The 17,836-nt window shown below is 39.3% G+C and overlaps 1 protein-coding gene across 1 annotated transcript; it reads right to left on the bottom strand.

Annotated features, from left to right (window-relative positions):
* Positions 1-5,676: 5,676 nt before the first annotated feature.
* Positions 5,677-14,015, bottom strand: LOC108429683 (nuclear factor 7, brain). The gene is made up of 6 exons (XM_017701621.2): positions 13,313-14,015; positions 11,892-11,987; positions 11,581-11,811; positions 11,372-11,394; positions 10,895-11,013; positions 5,677-8,618 (listed from the first exon to the last, which is right to left on the bottom strand). Exons 1-6 carry the CDS (start codon positions 13,709-13,711, stop codon positions 8,080-8,082), a joined length of 1,407 nt encoding a protein of 468 aa, XP_017557110.1. The 5' UTR covers positions 13,712-14,015; the 3' UTR covers positions 5,677-8,079.
* Positions 14,016-17,836: the final 3,821 nt, after the last annotated feature.

Here is a 17,836-nt window from a genome sequence, read left to right as displayed (position 1 = left end):
TGATAAATGGACCCAAATTATATACAATAGAATGTCTTTACACTGACTTCCATTGAAGGCTAAGAACTTTTTTGTCTTCTCCTGTAAAGTTACCATTTTGAAGCTACTTGTTTTTCTGTGGACAGATTACATAAGTGCAAATATTGACTTATATTTAAATATTCCAAAATATATTATACATATATTTTAATATGACCAAATATACATACATATGTTTTTCTTCCATATTGATTAAATGTTTTGCTTGTTTGTTTTTAGTTTGTCTGTTTGTTGTTCTTGCACAAAAATGATTTGCGTTTATGTCCAGTGAAAATAAAGAGTATACAGAAATTGCAGAAATTCATATAAAAGCATATAAATGAATATAAATAATGGCTGACATTTTTCAGTCTTTAATGGGATTTTGCGACCAATAAAATTCATAATAAAAACAAGTAGATCATTCGGGACCAAAGAAATGAAAATAGAAGTTAGTACCGTTGTTGCATAAGTTTGCACACCTATTTATGTTCAGAATTAGTTTACCCACATTCAAAATGATGTCCTATTTATACTTGGACATAATTTTGAATGTGGGTGAACTAATTCTGCACACACCTGCCAACAATGAAAGTAATTGTGATTAACCTCCAAATAAAAACTCAGCTGCTCCTGATGTTTTCATGACTGCATCCTTCTGAGAGAGCAAGAAGGCTTGTCAGTGAATGTACTAAGAGGCCTAAAGCAACATTTAAAATTTCTGCAAGCAGTGGTCTGCCCTGTGACAACAACCCCCACATTCTGCATATCTGCATATCTGCATATCTAAAACCAACATCCAAGTCAACCAAAAAAGGAGGTAGGTGAACTGACCAGTAGGTAACTAAAAAAATTAACTTCCAGCATAACTTGTATTTGAAAAGTTATCAAATCTGAAGGCAGGTATTAAATTCTCTTTTAATAATCTGACCTCCTCAGCAAACTGAAATGATTGAAAACACTTAAAAACACTGATTAATACTGATTCAAATTTTGATCAGGTTATAATAATGTTTAAATATATCCTGTATAAGTTATTACTGTATAAAAACAACTGTTATATGACAAGTGATTCCAAAATTTGAAAGGGCAATGTACCAATAAAAAAGCTAAAAATATTGAAAGAATTAGCAAGTAGTGGTTTTAAGGAGAACTTTTTTCTTGAGACGTTTTTCTTAAATAACTACAAAGTAAAGAAAATTTGAATTTTTAATAGAAGGCCAACTTCTTTAAAGTATTGCTATGATACTTTTCAACATATTGTACTAAAACAATAACATGATGGGATTTACAGAAAGAGCTTTTCGCACTTTTTGCAACAATCTTATTGGATGCCATCATATTGGCAAGATTTTCATTTTTATTCCTTTTTTTTACCAAACTAAACTAGATCTGACAGGGTAGAATAAATTGTTTCACCTTTTCCATCTCATCTGTAAGAGCCTTTGTTAGTAAGACTGTGGCCCCATCGTGTGTTTCAAGTAGGTACTATACATTTTCCAGACTGATTCTTTCTTGTTTTTCTTGGCAACCTTATGCAGTTGCAGATGATAAAGGTTCAACAGATACATAGTGAAGTGTCATTGAGGAAATCGCTTTAATGGAGAACTCTGTGATCTATATTTCTGCACAAATCCTCATAATTCACATTGATATCTGCAGTGTAGACTGAATGTGCAGTTACAGGGTACTGAATACATAGTTGACCTAAGCATGAAGTACCTCAGTTTTCCTACAGAACTGGTTGAAATTTAGACGTCAAATGACGGAAAAAAAAGTCATTGAATAGGTTGATTATCTTTTCTCACACAGCTGTTGGCTTCACTCTAAGACCTTTCACCAACAATCTATGACCATATGTGGTTCCAGTCAAGGCAATATGTTTGTGGCTTGGTCAGATGGTTGACTGAGTCAGTCTTGATCCTACTGTGGCTTCTTTGACAGGATGACAGGATTAACCCCGCAGTCTCCCCCCTACACCCAGCAGGATGTGGACCGCGCCTGCTGTTTCTCTGGATATCTGCAGGTGCTCCTGGTTTTGCCTACAGTCACAGCAAAGCACCGCAGCAGTTTAATTGAACAGTGATGGTAGGCTGAAGTACTGGAGGTGCTTTTATTGTTTAGATGAAAAATGTACTACAAATTCTATTATCAGCATAACAATTTAAGCGAAAAGTATCTAAAATTTGATCATGAATTTCTTAGTATTTGACACGTCCTTCTTTCGCTTTAATGACAGTGTGCATTAAACCTGGTTTGTTTTTTTGTAGTTTGTGCAAAATCCCCTGATCAGTAGATCAAATCCTCCTGAGAGCCATCTGAACAGGAGCTTTAGTGGAAGAGCTTGTAGTGGAAGAGCTTGTACAAAACCCTGAACACGGACAGGGTAACAAGTTTGCTTAAATTTGAGCAGTGATCTAGAAATGGTGCAGAATCTTCCATATTTGTTTTTGGTTTTGTCATATTTTTCTTTGTTTTACGTTTTTCAAAGCTCTGTTGTTGATTTCCTTGTTCAAATGCAAAAAATCCCAAATTTTCAATGTGGTCACAGACTTTCGGACCACATAGAAGCGTCAACAACAAAAATATAAAATTGAAGTGTTCAATTTGTCTACCTTATTCCTTTATTACAGCTCCCAGGCTTGTCAAGAGACTTGCTTTCAGTTTGTCAAAATCTGCAGGGATATTTTTCCACACCTCGAAAGTTTAGTCTTAGAAGTTGATTGTGTTTTCTGCTTCTCACAGTCCAAGTAATTCTAAACACATTCAGTAGTTTCACAGTACAGAAACAGTGGAACTTGATTTTCTTCTGTTGATCAAAGATGAGAGGTGATCGTGACCATTCAGGTGGTGGACAAAGTACACAAATCCAGCACTTGAGTGAAATTAAAATATTACTCAAGTAAAAGTAGAAGTTTTTACTTTAGCTAAAGTTCTTGCTTTTAAACATGCCTAAGTATGTCAAAAGTGAAAGAACTGCAGGGCATTCGACCAATCAGTAAAAGTTCTTGCGTAGTTGTTAGGAGCCTTGTTTTCTCTGTATATTTTAAGGAGCGTGGTAAATAATTTTTTTTAAGGGAAAGAGTTTGATGTAAGCATTGCTAATGTTTTGAACAGTCGAAACAATCCATATATAAAAACCGCAAAAACACATGACTTTGAATTTGTTGTTTCTGTGATGTCATGAAAACCAACACATTTAAAAAACACTATATGGCCAAAAGTACATGGACACCCCTCCTATTTATTGAGTTCAGGTGTTTCAGCCACACTCATTGCGAACAAGTATATAAAATCAAGCCACGCAGTCTTCATAAACAAACACTGGCAGTAGACTAGGTCATACAGAAGAGCTCAGTGACTTAAAACATGGCAAAGTCATGCGCCACCTTTGCACCAAGTCAGATTCACAGAGGTAGGTAAGGTTTCTGCCCTACTAGATCTATTAAGTCAATTAAAAGTGCTATTATTACTGCACAGAGTGGGGCTGCCAAGTGCTGAAGGTGTAGCATGTACAAATAGCATATTATCTGTTGTCTCACTCACTTCCAGAGTTCCAAACTGCCTCTGGAAGCCACATCAGCACAAGAACTGCATGTCAGGAGCTGGTGATCTAATATCATTACATGCAGTGCCAAACACTGGCTGTTGTGATGTGAAGCATGCCGTCAGTGGACTCTGAAGCAGTAGAAACTGGTAGTCTGGAGTGATGAATCACAATTAATTATCTGGCAGCCTGACGGACAAATCCGGGTTCGGTGGATGGTGGGAGAACACTACCTACAGGAAAATATGGGGTCAACTAGGGGTGCGTGAAAAATCAATTCTTAGATGCATCGTGATGCGGACGTAAACGATTCTGAATCGATTCACAAATATCAAAAATCAATTTTCTAAATATTTTATTTATACCGTAATGTTGACAGAATGCAAAGGGTGGAACTTAGAAGTGGGTAAGTGCAGTGCCCGGCAGTCTGTGGCGGCCCATAACAAAAACAGATGTGGATGAGTGAGAAATCCGACCGGCTCCTCTGCATTAAAGCCAGGTTGGCTCAGGAGTGGGTAGGACGTCGCTTCAGTGGTATTTTAATTCTGTAAAAATTCTTTTTATAAAAACATACAAAGATCGTCTAAGATTTTTGGCTTTCAGCAGTAAATTGTGAGCACATCTAGCAATGAGTGATCATAAAACACATTTTCTGATCACTTGAGGGAAGCTTTTAAAATAAATAAATAAAACTTTACATTTATTTCAAGCAGTTACTAAATAATTTGCACTATGATTTGGCCATGTAAATTCAGATGGACAAACCAAAACCCAGAGAGTAAGAGGTTAAAGGTCTGTCAGTCCTGATAGGTGGGTCAAATACAGGATTCTAGATATGAGAACATGGCAGATAGTATGTTCGGTTTGAACTTAAGGTAGGTTTACAACCCCAAGAAGCAGATTAGGAGCTCATGCAGGGGTCGGCTAATCTACAAGAAGATCTGATCACTTCTCATACTGTGTTCTGTAGATCTAGGAAAACATTAACTCTATTCTGGCCCACCATTTAGACCACCACTGAGGACCAGCAGGCGTAAGCCATGTCCTGTTGCGTGTAGCAGAGGCAGCTGAGTTAAACTCCTGGACTGCACACAGGGCCTGGGTAGTGTTCCTCTGTTAGAGAGATTATTAGCATTGTAAGGCATTAGTTCCTAATCTCTCAATAGTGAGCATTTTGGCCTGCATAAGTCTGACACACCGACAAGCTGCTTTGTAATGAAGACTTCCCTGCTTAATTCCCCTGATGCTTTGTAAAGATACAAGATTCAACCATAGTGTCAGACTGAAAGCACTGAGTTGTTACATCTCTCTGCTGAGGAAGGACGATGAAGTCTGTGCAGCATGTGTAAGTAATCAGTATTACTGGCTTTATAGGTTTGGCGAACCAAGTTTGGATTTATGGTGGAAAAAAATCTAAAAATAAATGTACTGCATGGTTCTACACACTCACTCCATCATGATATCCTTCCTTTGGTGAGCTGTTTTCACTTACAGTGAATTATTGTCGCAACAGAGGAGAAATAATGCTTTATAGGTCAATGCACCTGTTTTTATTTGTCTGAATTGAGTGCAGACCTTCTGACACTTCATTGCAGAGACAAATATGAACAATTCTACCCACATAGTTGGAACTGTGGCTTGAACTGAGGATAGAAGAAAGAAATCTGTCTGCCTCTAGCAAAAAGCTAAAACTGGATTGAGATTGGATCCAAAACAGGCCTACAAGCACGAACAAAAACGGTTGACTGACCACAGACTCAAGCTATGGGTTTAACTTTTTAAATAAAAAAATTATTCAAAAATGCTGTTGTGTATTTTTATGTCAAACAGAGGCAGAGCCTTATTTTAGCAGGAATATTAGAGCAGGAAGTGCAACTGCATCCCTGCCTCTCATGGCCACACGGTGAGCAGTTAGATTCCACTGTTTTAAAGTGAACGTGTCCAAAACTCACATTCTCAGCAATTAAGTAAAATTTTGTGTTTTAATGAAAAATCATCATCAATGGCTTAAGACTTCTAGGTGAAGTATGCCATTCAGTCAGAGTTGTCACGTTGTTATGATATCTTATTCCTCACAAGTTGATATTTAAAAATAAAAAAGTTTCTCGTTCTTTACAGTGGCAGGTTTTATTTTATTGTTTGTCATGGAAATATATAAATTCTTGGTCCGACTTACATTTACCTGTGATATGTATTTAAGGAAAATACTTTTATAATCATGAATATGACCAGAGGTAAAAGAAAGAACTATACATTTAATGTAACAGAGGAAGTCAACAAATGACTACAGTACAGTAAATAAGTGCTGGTAATTAAGGTAAAGCAGGTCAATGCTTCATTTCTGGACTCTTCATAACTGTGGATCAAAACAAAATCAGTAGACAATCAGACTTAATATACAAGACTCAAACTCCTTCATTTGCTCAAAGTCCTTAAAGCAAACAGCACAGGTACATATACCTACAGTAGACTGTCATGCTACACAGTTCACAAAAGCTAGGAGCCGTGTAGCTTGGGGTTTGTGTCCCTTCAGAACAAAAAAAAATACATAAGCCACATAACAGACTCCAAATGCACCGCAACAAATCTGAGCATCTGAAACTGACTTTAATTAGAGTTCTCCTAGGATTATTTATGAGCAAAGTGTCAACTTTATAAGCAAAATAAAGAAGAAATAAGCACAAATACATTCTCATTAGAGGTAGCTCAATGTTCTACTTCAAGTGGTGGACCTTTCCTGACAAACCAGTGCTTCAAATGTGGACGCTCTGTATATTGACACTAATCACATAATGTTGGTAGAAGTAATGTGAGCTTTGCTGTTAACTGAGGGCTGCTGCACACTTACAGAGAATGTTTCTTTTACAGGTCAGTGTGTTCATGGTGTGTCCTCATTTACCCAACCTCTCTGTTTTGACTTGCAGCGCTTACTACATCACAGGTGTGGGAGGTTTAGTGAACAAAGCCATCTTTAAAAAAATACGTAATCAGCAATATAGGGAATGTACCTTTTGCAATAATCATTCCAGGACCCTCTGAATTTATCACACATAATTAAAAATTGGGGGGAGAACAATTTGGGAGAATATGCCCTGCTCCCCCTTATTTTACACTAGTGAAAAAAATGTTGCATATCTACATTACATTACCCCCCTGAAGCCTTTTGTCTGTCAATTTTAATCAGTAACAGTATGTCATACAATGTCAGAAACCACATGAGCAAGTCTTAACAACGAGGTCGACACAATGATTTAGGCATGAACTTTGCATTCAGCTATTTGGTGAGCTATAAGCTTCCACTACCTTTAGCTATGTTAGTGTTACAGAGTCCTATGGAAAGGTTTGAAAACCCCAAGTGTAATTTCATAATTGGTTGATTTTCTCATTGAAAGTAAGTACACTTCATATTCTCTCCTATTTATGCTCAGAGTTTAACATATTTTGCACAGGCCATATTATATGTTTTAATTTTTCCCAAATATATTAAATCAGCACATAAACATCAGTTGTAAAGCATGGACCACAATGCCAGAGAGAGCAATTCCTGGTGGGCTGGTTGAATTTTGGGCATTACTGCGCAATGATGTATAATCTCACATCTATAAGCACCAGAACATGCAGACCATGTGTAAATGTTACAACCAAGTGTATATCTGTAGATATTTAGGGGTCAAACCAGTGGCCTCCACCTCAGCTGGTACAGCCTCTGTTTGCTGATTGTAACTGACTCTGGTACAGTGGAGAGAGATTAGATCAAATGAAGATCTTTTTCTCACTTCCCATTTCACCTTAAATGGTGTAGCAGTTACTTTCAGATGCCTGTATGGGTGCTAGCATGTAACTGCTGTACTATTTAAAGTGGAACAGAAATTCAAACATCAGCCTTGAGAGATTAGCTTATCAGATTAATTGCGATGGTGTAAAGCCTGTACTTGTTGACAAAACATGCAGTACTCTGAAGAGTTCATTACTACTTTGTACATTACTAGTGTAGCAATTTTCATATGTGCATCATGTGAAGATGGACAGCAGTGGCAAGAACTGTAAAAAACACAAGGTGGCACAAAGAAGACAAGAATGAATAAGCTGCTCAGGGAGGATGAGGACATATCTGAGCAGGTGGGCAGTCAAAAATACTGACTTTAACCATTCTTAGATAGCATTAGTTTGTTGTATGTTGATTGGCATAATTACAAGACAATGCTTTGTTTGTTTGTTTGGGGTGGGCTGGTCTGCATCTTGTAACTCCTGGTACAAAAACAAGTCCAAGTCTGGCCCTGCTAGAGGATATGTACTTAAATTTACTTACAAAATGTTTATTTTGACCACACCAAACGTTTGCATACAACTGCAGTTCCCGTGCAAAACTTTCAACCATAACATGTCTTGGTTGGTCAGCTACATTTGGGGTCAGAGGAACATTTTGTGTACTGGATTTTTCCTCAAACAAACAGTGTTGTTAGCGACAGCAGCATATTTTACTGTCATTTACAATCTAATGTCTTCAGTAGGGATCAATTCTCCATCACTGAAATAAGCACAGGCTTTGGTACAATCCTTATAGGGTGTTTACTTTGTGTATAAAAGTACGGCAACACCTTTTCTGTGAATGTGTGTGTGAACGTGTGTAGGGTACATCCTTCCACAGGACAAGAGAAAGACACCTCCCCCGCATCCCAGTCCAATTGCACTCTGACTACCTGCAACCTTCTCTTGACAGTCAACGGCTTTGGTGGCGACTCCATGGCCCTGTATTCTCCATCCCTCAAACACAGGGTCCAGAAGCCGTTCTCTGGACGTGCTGAAACCTCCGTGTCCCTCTTAACGGAGGCACTTGCTATCCCCAGGATCCAATCGTCGCTGGCCCCTACCTCCACGTCCCAGCTGTGCATGCCAGAGCAGAGGGCAGTGTGGCCCAGAACCTCAGCACTGATGTGGAAACGCTCAGGGTTGCTCGGGAGGGGAGGACATGGACTGCCGTAGTGGACAGAGGTGAGGGCATCGGACAGGTACAGACAGGGATGGGCTGTGTTTGTGTCCAGGGTCACAGGGGCTACACAGGGAAGTAAGAATCAGGCCAAAAGTTCATATAAAAAGACACTGGCATAAATCAAGCAAAACTCTACCAAAGAGCTGCGCGATATGGGCAAAATGTTATTATTGCGATGATACTGCTGAACATCATGATCATGATATGTCTTGTAATATGTCATTGGTAAGAATGATCACAGCATACAATAAAAGTACACAGATATGACTACTGTGAAGGCCAATATTATGCTGCCTCTGCTATGCTATTCTAAATGGACCATTCTACTGAATTAATTCAATCTGTGGTCCCACAGAAAAAAAGACTATTTAAAAAAATATTATTCTGACCTTAGATATTTACAAAGATTGTTACAATCTACTTAAACCCAAGGCATTGAGTTAGTATTAAACTAAAAATATACATTAATAATAAAAATATCATTATAATCTTAAAATCATCATTTGTAAGGTCATTTCTGTTGGGAGGTGTACCAAAACTACCACCACCATGTCGGTGTCACTGCAGTGCTGAGAATGATCCACCACCCAAATAATATTTGCTCTGTGGTGGTCCTGTGAGGGTCCTGACCTCTGAAGAACAGGGTAAATCAAATAGGATAACAAATTATGGGAGCAGATGAACTACATTCTGTAACTGTAGAACTACAAAGTGCACCTTTATGGCAAGTAAAGCCGATAAAATGGACAATGAGTGTAGATGCACAGAGCTGTATTTAATGATAGCCAGCGAGAGTATAGCAGGCCGAAATGTGAAACAAGAACAGGCCTAATAATCTCCATTTTTTAAAAAAAGTGCCACTATTTTAGATATGGTCAATATTTTATAAAGGCAGATGCTATTTACACTTATGGTTCATAGTAATATCATGCTATTTACACTTTTATACTTGCCCTGTGGCTGGAAGGTTGCTGGTTCGATCCCCTTGGCTGACAGTCCATGACAGAAGTGCCCTTGAGCAAGGCACCTAACCCCCAATTGCTCCCTGGGCGCTGTGGATAGGGCTGCCCACTGCTCCAGGCAAGTGTGCTCACTCACACAGTGACAAATGGCAGCAAAATACACCTCTTTGCCACAAAAACCAGCAAAATAAAAGCCCCTCTCATCCAATAGTCAAATGTCTCATCAAGCTGACTGTTCAACAGATACAACAAGGGAGACATAGTGAACTGAATATCAAAAATGTCCTCCATAACAAAATGTACTGCCCTCCAAAATGAATAAATTCTGTCACAGGTCCAAAAACAATGAATAAACGTGCCTTTTTGTGCCCGGCATGTGAAACACAGGTCCGATGTATCCAGAAATATCCTGTGCAGACGTACTGGTGTCAGGTAAATTGTATGAATGAACTTAAAATTAAGCTCATGCACACTAATTGAGGTACAATTAGGAAACAGACCTGAACAAACAGAAGCCCATAAATCTTGATCAAACTCCAGTTCCATGTCCCTCTGCTTGTAAGCGTACTTGAGCTCATTCTTACCAAAAACCCTCACTCTCTCTCATCTTGCATTTGTTCTAAGTTGCTATTGCTTACATCATCTTATCACAGCTCATCACTGTATACCTACATAATAAAAACTGTCGACATGATTATTAAAAGCACATTTTAATTTTAATTGCAACAACTTAAATTCATGTAGAGGAAAGTATTTTTTTCTTTTTATTTAAGATAACAATAATGGGCAGTGCATTAAAACTATGTGGTGTACACAAGCTCACAAAACAATAACTATTCAAAATAGTACCACAGCGTTATTCAGTACACTGTACCAACCAGCATCATTCCACTGTCCTAGATAACATTGTTTAACCTTTAACAATTATTATTGTTAGACTGATGTTTTACATGGAATATTTCAGTAGTAAATGGAAAATCACACTCACTTATTTTCTGATTAATATAAAATAACCCTCATTTCCACTTCTCCCTTGAACACAGCTAATATAAATGCTGCATCAATTTTGTTCACATGATTTACAAGGTGCAGTTAGTGAAACTAGCCAGTCTGTGTGGATATTACAACTTTCAAAATTATTTACTATTTTCCAAAATGTGAAGGAAACCAACTAAATTCAAGTGTATTTTTCTGTGGCTGGCTTAGTGCCCCCACAGCCCCCAGATTGAGAACCACTACCACAGAAGACATGATGTTGTACGGAAAAATTTTTAATTTTTTTAAAATAGATATATTTCCAAAATAAAGCTCCTTCAGATGGAAAGTTGTCCATTAGTGACACATTATTGCCTCCTTGTGTTTCTGGAAGGTACTTACAGTAGGGAGCAATCCGTTGCATCTTCTCCCAGACCCTGAATTTGAGGTTACTCAAGTGCTTGGCCTCGTCCATTAGAGCTCCACAAAACCCTTCCGGATCCTGCAGTGAACTCTGGGTTCTGCAGAAACGATCAGGCTTCTGAGTGTTTTGGTTCAGCCGCTGATCTTAAGACTTATGATTCAGCAGATGCTATGAATCATTCGGTCAGTTTTACAAAACTAATCTAAGTGATGTAGTCATGAGAGTGTGGGCCAATATATGCATTGTAATCAAGAGTAACTCCAAATGGCTGGAAGTATCACAACAGATAGTTCTGATTATAACAATATACTCTTTTGCTATGATCTCAGTGAGTAAGCTCAGGCTTGGCCAGAGTGACTGATATTCTGTTCCAGCGGTTTCCTGGCCCTTATGTCCAGCATATCAATATAGACTATATCTCTGATACAGGGGAAAAACAGAGAATTTCCACATACCTCTCTATGGTGGATTTGAAGTTCTATGAAAGTAAGCAAAACACAATGAGCTGTGATTACATGCTTAGTATAAACTGGGATTCAGTTCAGCAAAATGAGAAAGCCTGTTCTGTAAGCCTCTCCTGACAATCAGTGTACAACAATACTGAAGACCAAAACACAGAAACCTGCTAAGGAACATACTACAGCAATGTTCGTCATTTTCTCACCTGCAGCAACATCAAGTCGTCAGCAGCCATCTCCTCCTCTGTGCTCCTGATAGTGTCTGAGAGTGAACACATCCTGCGCATGAGGAGCTCATCTCTGCTCTTCACAGCCAGCACTCTATTCTCCTCTTCCTCCTTCAGTGCAGACAACCTGGCTTCCTCTTCCTCACGCAGAAACTGATGCAGCTCCAGGAACTGATCCCTTATTCGCTTCTCTATTTGCTGAGCTTGACTCTGGAACACAAATCTATGTGAATCACCAGGACTCTCTCTGTTTTTTTCAGTTTCTGAGTGATTAGAAATACCAGTACTACCTGAATATGTTCCAGGGTCATAACTGTAGTCATTCTGAGTTTGTTGATCACATCCACATTGTCCTTCAGTGTCTTCAGTGCAGAGCTGAGTTTATCCTACAAGTAGAAGATACTCAAAAAGATTGATTTTTTGTGAAAATGAATACACTTATTTTATTTACAGTTATTTTATGCAAACTCTTAATGACATAATTATGAAAACTCATTTCTGCCAGAAGAAAGAAGGAGGAGAAAAAACCTCTTTTGTTTTTCTTCTATGTTTCTGGCAGCAGTATATCAACATATTGATTTAGAATCTCAATATAATTACTTATATTTTCAAAAATCTGAGGTGGTATCTCATCTAAATCAGTAAGTCACATCAACATACTCAACAGTACTGCCTCTTAACTCATTATTTTGAGGTATAAAGTCATTTTGAGAAAATGGATAATTTGAGACACTAAGTCAGTATTTTGAGAAAAAAAGTAATTATTTCAAGGTACCAATATTTTAAGAATTTATGTCAATCTTTCAAGATAGTAAGTTAATATTTTAAGAACATATGTCATTATTATAAGATACAATGGCAATACTGTGAGAAAACAGATCATTATCCTGATGTTCTAAGTCAATATTTTGAGAAAATGTGTAATTAATTTAAAATACTAACACATTGAGAACATAAATCATTACTTTGAGATACTAAGTTAACATTTTGAGAAAACAAGTCACTATTTCGATATACTGAGTCACTATTCCAAGAAAATAAGTCACTATTTAAACATACTAGATCAGTATTTTAAGAAACTATTGCTTTTAAAAAAAAAAAATTTCCCCACTTCCTACTGGTGTAAATGGGCTTCCGTACTTAATGGGAAAGCAAATGTTTGCATGTAAATGTCACAAATGTTTATTTTAGGTCGACACACAGGTGACTATTTTTACACATTGACCTTTGGTCTCCCATAAAGTCAATGTGATCCTGCATATAAACCTGTAAAGCATTGCACATCTTCTCGGAGCGAAGGGCACGGAGTGCATTCCTCTTGGCTAAACCTTGAAGAAACATTTCTCAGGGTTCCCTCTTCCCAACACATGTTTGAATTGGAAGAATTCTTCCCCTAAATCAAACATGTGAACGTGCAGATTTATGGAATATTGTTCAAGAACATAACAGCTTGAAAGGAGCAAGACTCTTTTTTTTTCCCCTTTCTTGCCACAGGAATGCAGATGTGGGCTTTGTAGGTGCTGCTGGAATGCTCAGCCATATTCCTCTGGCAGGACGTGCCGAGATAGTGTCAGAATAGACTAGATTAACTGCATTCCCTCAATGGGTTGCTACAAAATTCTTTCATGGTTGAAGAACAGTGGTGAGCATTTACAGACGCACAATGCAGCACAGAGCCGGTCAGACAATGCCATCACTGTGAAAACTGTACCTTACAGTCCAGAGCTGCCTCCTCCGTGGGTGAGCAGTCATGGCCCCTGTGTGTCCTCGAAGCCTGGCACACCACACAGATAGGCTGCTGGTCATCCACACAGAAAAGTTTCAGCTTCTCTCCATGCTGACCACAAGAGAGGTTCCTCTCGTTGGTTTCTTTCCGGCTTTGTCCTTGAAGGAAGGCCTCGCAGAGGTTTCTCAGGGCCAGGTTGGACGGTGGGCTCTTCTTGGAGGCTCTCCTTCTGCAGACGGGACAGGCGCGGGAGCTACCACCATCCCAGAAGCGCTGCAGGCAGGCTCTGCAGAAGCTGTGGCTGCAAGGCAGCAGGACCGGATCCTTGAAGATGTCACAGCACACAGGACAAGACAGGTCATCTTCTAACAGACTGGACGACATGTTGAAGGGTGACAGGTACACAAACCTCTCAGAGAATCAATCATTTATCAGCCAAGCACATTTTCGCATACAAAGAGTGTGTTCCGTATGGGAAAATATGTTCTCTCCACATGTCTGTTGCTACAGTCCACCTTAATAAGCTGTTTTGTCTGCAGGCTAGTCTTGCTCTGCTGGTTTCTCAGCACTCTGGGCTCCGCTGCCGCAGTTGGCTCTCTCTGCAAGTGCATTAACAGCAGGCAGGGAGGAGTGGCACAGTAAAGGCAGGAGACAGGAAGTAAAACCCTCCTGATGATGTCAAATCTGGAGGTAAACTGGTTGTGATCTTCATTTTTTACTTTTCGTAGATAGTCAAGTGGATGTCATTAGTCATTCACTGTGTAACTTGACTTTTATATGTCAACAAGTCTTGAAGAACCATCATATTAATTAGCAAGCATATTCATTTCTTCTTAGGCATGTGCCAATATATAATCATCTTTTCTCAAGGTTTACAATATTATTATGTTATAGTATCTGAATTTTTTAATTGTTTGTCTTTGTGGTACTCCTGAAGAACAGAATGTTTATGCAATGCTGGGCTACTGCTCTAAAGTGTCCACATTTTATTGATTTTACTGCATTCATTATCCTCTAAAAAGTGTTTACATTATTTAATCCTAATCCAAGATGACCTAGTTCCAATTTTTACATCTACAGGGATTTGTTCTAAAATGCATTGCTTACCACTTTCAAAACTTTTCATGATAAAATTGATGGTATGAGTAGCGCCACTTTTATTAGAAAAATTGCAATTTTTTCACTAACTTGTTACATAAAACACCTATTTTTTTAAAAAGAAAGACTTTACTGATTACTCTTTGTATACCAGCACAATGGTTTTCTTGTTTTTTGACTATCTTAATGAGCATCATGTCTTGGTTTGCACTAGATTTTTGTTTTTGTTGTTTCCGTAGTAGATGCTTGGTGATTTAACTAGCACATTGGGTATAAATGAATGGCACCTTGACCTCTATCATGAGCAGCGGTGCAGCGGTGCCAAATCCTGGTCCTGCAGATCTATCACCCTGCAGTTTAGCTTCAACCCTGATCTAACACACCTGATCCAAATAACCAAGGCCTTTAGGGGCATTTGGATATAAGAGCCAAGTGTGTTGGAGCTGAACTCTTCAAGGTGGTAGATCTCTAAGACCAGAATTGAGCACCCCTGCAATAAAGCATGACATCATAACATGACCGTGTAGTGGGAACCTTTGGAAAGCAGAGTTTCCCTAGAAAATTTCTAGTGAAACCTGTTTGATGAAAATGTAGGGGCAGTATTTAACCCTTTAAAATCCCAATCTTACTACAAGCCTTCTAATTCAGTAATTACAGGGACTTTAGTGAAAACTGACTGAGCTATGTGAGTGCACCTACTCTAAACCTTATTATGGAATATTGGTACATATCCCTTTTGACTGCAGTGTAAAAAGTGCTATATAGTTAAAATGTACTGTATGTTCACATTACAATGGGACAATATAAACATATTCTGGTTTTGTGTTTCTTGCTAACTTCCTAACTCCAGTATTTAAGGGCAGCAAACAGAAAGTACAAGCTCTGGGTGGGGCACAAAGGAATTTCAAACTTCTGCTGCCTGTAGAACTGCCTCCCCTGCCATCATTTCACTGAGCTTAGCCTGAAAGCATTTCAGTTAAGACGAATGAGAAAGGTCTGAGATTCTACACTTTTCTATGTAAACCCTATTCTGCTAAGACTAGTGTTATAAGATAAGATAAGATGCGTTTAGGTGAATCAGTGCCAGTAAAGAGCAGTAGTGGAGCGCTGGAACAGTGTAAAGTGTTCTATGAATCAGTGCCAGTAAAGAGCAGTAGTGGAGCGCTGGAACAGTGTAAAGTGTCCTATGAATCAGTGCCAGTAAAGAGCAGTAGTGGAGCACTGGAACAGTGTAAAGTGTTCTATGAATCAGTGGCAGTAAAGAGCAGTAGTGGAGCGCTGGAACAGTGTAAAGTGTTCTATGAATCAGTGCCAGTAAAGAGCAGTAGTGGAGCGCTGGAACAGTGTAAAGTGTTCTATGAATCAGTGCCAGTAAAGAGCAGTAGTGGAGCACTGGAACAGTGTAAAGTGTCCTATGAATCAGTGCCAGTAAAGAGCAGTAGTGGAGCGCTGGAACAGTGTAAAGTGTTCTATGAATCAGTGCCAGTAAAGAGCTGTAGCGGAGCACTGGAACAGTGTAAAGTGTTCTATGAATCAGTGCCAGTAAAGAGCAGTAGTGGAGCGCTGGAACAGTGTAAAGTGTTCTATGAATCAGTGCCAGTAAAGAGCAGTAGTGGAGCGCTGGAACAGTGTAAAGTGTTCTATGAATCAGTGCCAGTAAAGAGCAGTAGTGGAGCACTGGAACAGTGTAAAGTGTCCTATGAATCAGTGCCAGTAAAGAGCAGTAGTGGAGCGCTGGAACAGTGTAAAGTGTTCTATGAATCAGTGCCAGTAAAGAGCTGTAGCGGAGCACTGGAACAGTGTAAAGTGTTCTATGAATCAGTGCCAGTAAAGAGCAGTAGTGGAGCGCTGGAACAGTGTAAAGTGTCCTACGAATCAGTGCCAGTAAAGAGCAGTAGTGGAGCGCTGGAACAGTGTAAAGTGTTCTATGAATCAGTGCCAGTAAAGAGCAGTAGTGGAGCGCTGGAACAGTGTAAAGTGTCCTATGAATCAGTGCCAGTAAAGAGAAGTAGTGGAGCACTGGAACAGTGTAAAGTGTCCTATGAATCAGTGCCAGTAAAGAGCAGTAGTGGAGCACTGGAACAGTGTAAAGTGTCCTATGAATCAGTGCCAGTAAAGAGCAGTAGTGGAGCACTGGAACAGTGTAAAGTGTCCTATGAATCAGTGCCAGTAAAGAGCAGTAGTGGAGCGCTGGAACAGTGTAAAGTGTTCTATGAATCAGTGGCAGTAAAGAGCAGTAGTGGAGCGCTGGAACAGTGTAAAGTGTTCTATGAATCAGTGCCAGTAAAGAGCAGTAGTGGAGCGCTGGAACAGTGTAAAGTGTCCTACGAATCAGTGCCAGTAAAGAGCAGTAGTGGAGCGCTGGAACAGTGTAAAGTGTTCTATGAATCAGTGCCAGTAAAGAGCAGTAGTGGAGCGCTGGAACAGTGTAAAGTGTCCTATGAATCAGTGCCAGTAAAGAGCAGTAGTGGAGCGCTGGAACAGTGTAAAGTGTCCTATGAATCAGTGCCAGTAAAGAGCAGTAGTGGAGCGCTGGAACAGTGTAAAGTGTCCTACGAATCAGTGCCAGTAAAGAGCAGTAGTGGAGCACTGGAACAGTGTAAAGTGTCCTATGAATCAGTGCCAGTAAAGAGCAGTAGTGGAGCGCTGGAACAGTGTAAAGTGTCCTATGAATCAGTGCCAGTAAAGAGCAGTAGTGGAGCGCTGGAACAGTGTAAAGTGTCCTACGAATCAGTGCCAGTAAAGAGCAGTAGTGGAGCGCTGGAACAGTGTAAAGTGTTCTATGAATCAGTGGCAGTAAAGAGCAGTAGTGGAGCGCTGGAACAGTGTAAAGTGTTCTATGAATCAGTGCCAGTAAAGAGCTGTAGTGGTGTTCAGTCAGTTCTACTGAGCTCAGTGTTCTATAGAAAGTCCTTGTCAGTGTGTGTGTTTGGAAGTGTTCGGTTCCCAGTCGGCTCTGGGGCAAAAGCTGTTTTTGAGTCTGTTTGTCCGGGATGGGATGGACCTGAAGCGTTTACCAGAGGGCAGCAGGTCAAACACATGATGTCCCGGGTGAAATGTGTGAGAAAAGACAGATGCTAAAGAGTTAAGGCAAATGTGTGGCAATATTTTGATCAGTGTGAGAAAATCTGAGGGTTAATTCTCATAAGCAAAATTTCAGAAACAGGAGAAAATGGCTTAAGTATTGCTCTGATTTCACACCATGTGTAGGAGAAGTACATGAGATTAACACATCTCATTCAGTGTTTCTCTCCTCTGGGTTAGGCCTAATATACTGTCAACACTTAATGAAGTTCTATGATTTTCCTTAGACAAAGCTGAAAATCAAATCTTTCCTCTTTATTTTGTTTTTTTTTTTTTTTCTTTTCTTTTTTTAGCTTAAAGGTCTTCTCTCACACCTTTTAGTAACAA

This window comes from Pygocentrus nattereri, chromosome 1 (assembly GCF_015220715.1).
Source record: "Pygocentrus nattereri isolate fPygNat1 chromosome 1, fPygNat1.pri, whole genome shotgun sequence".
NCBI lineage: Eukaryota > Metazoa > Chordata > Actinopteri > Characiformes > Serrasalmidae > Pygocentrus > Pygocentrus nattereri.
This window is presented reverse-complemented; position numbering and strand designations above follow the sequence as displayed.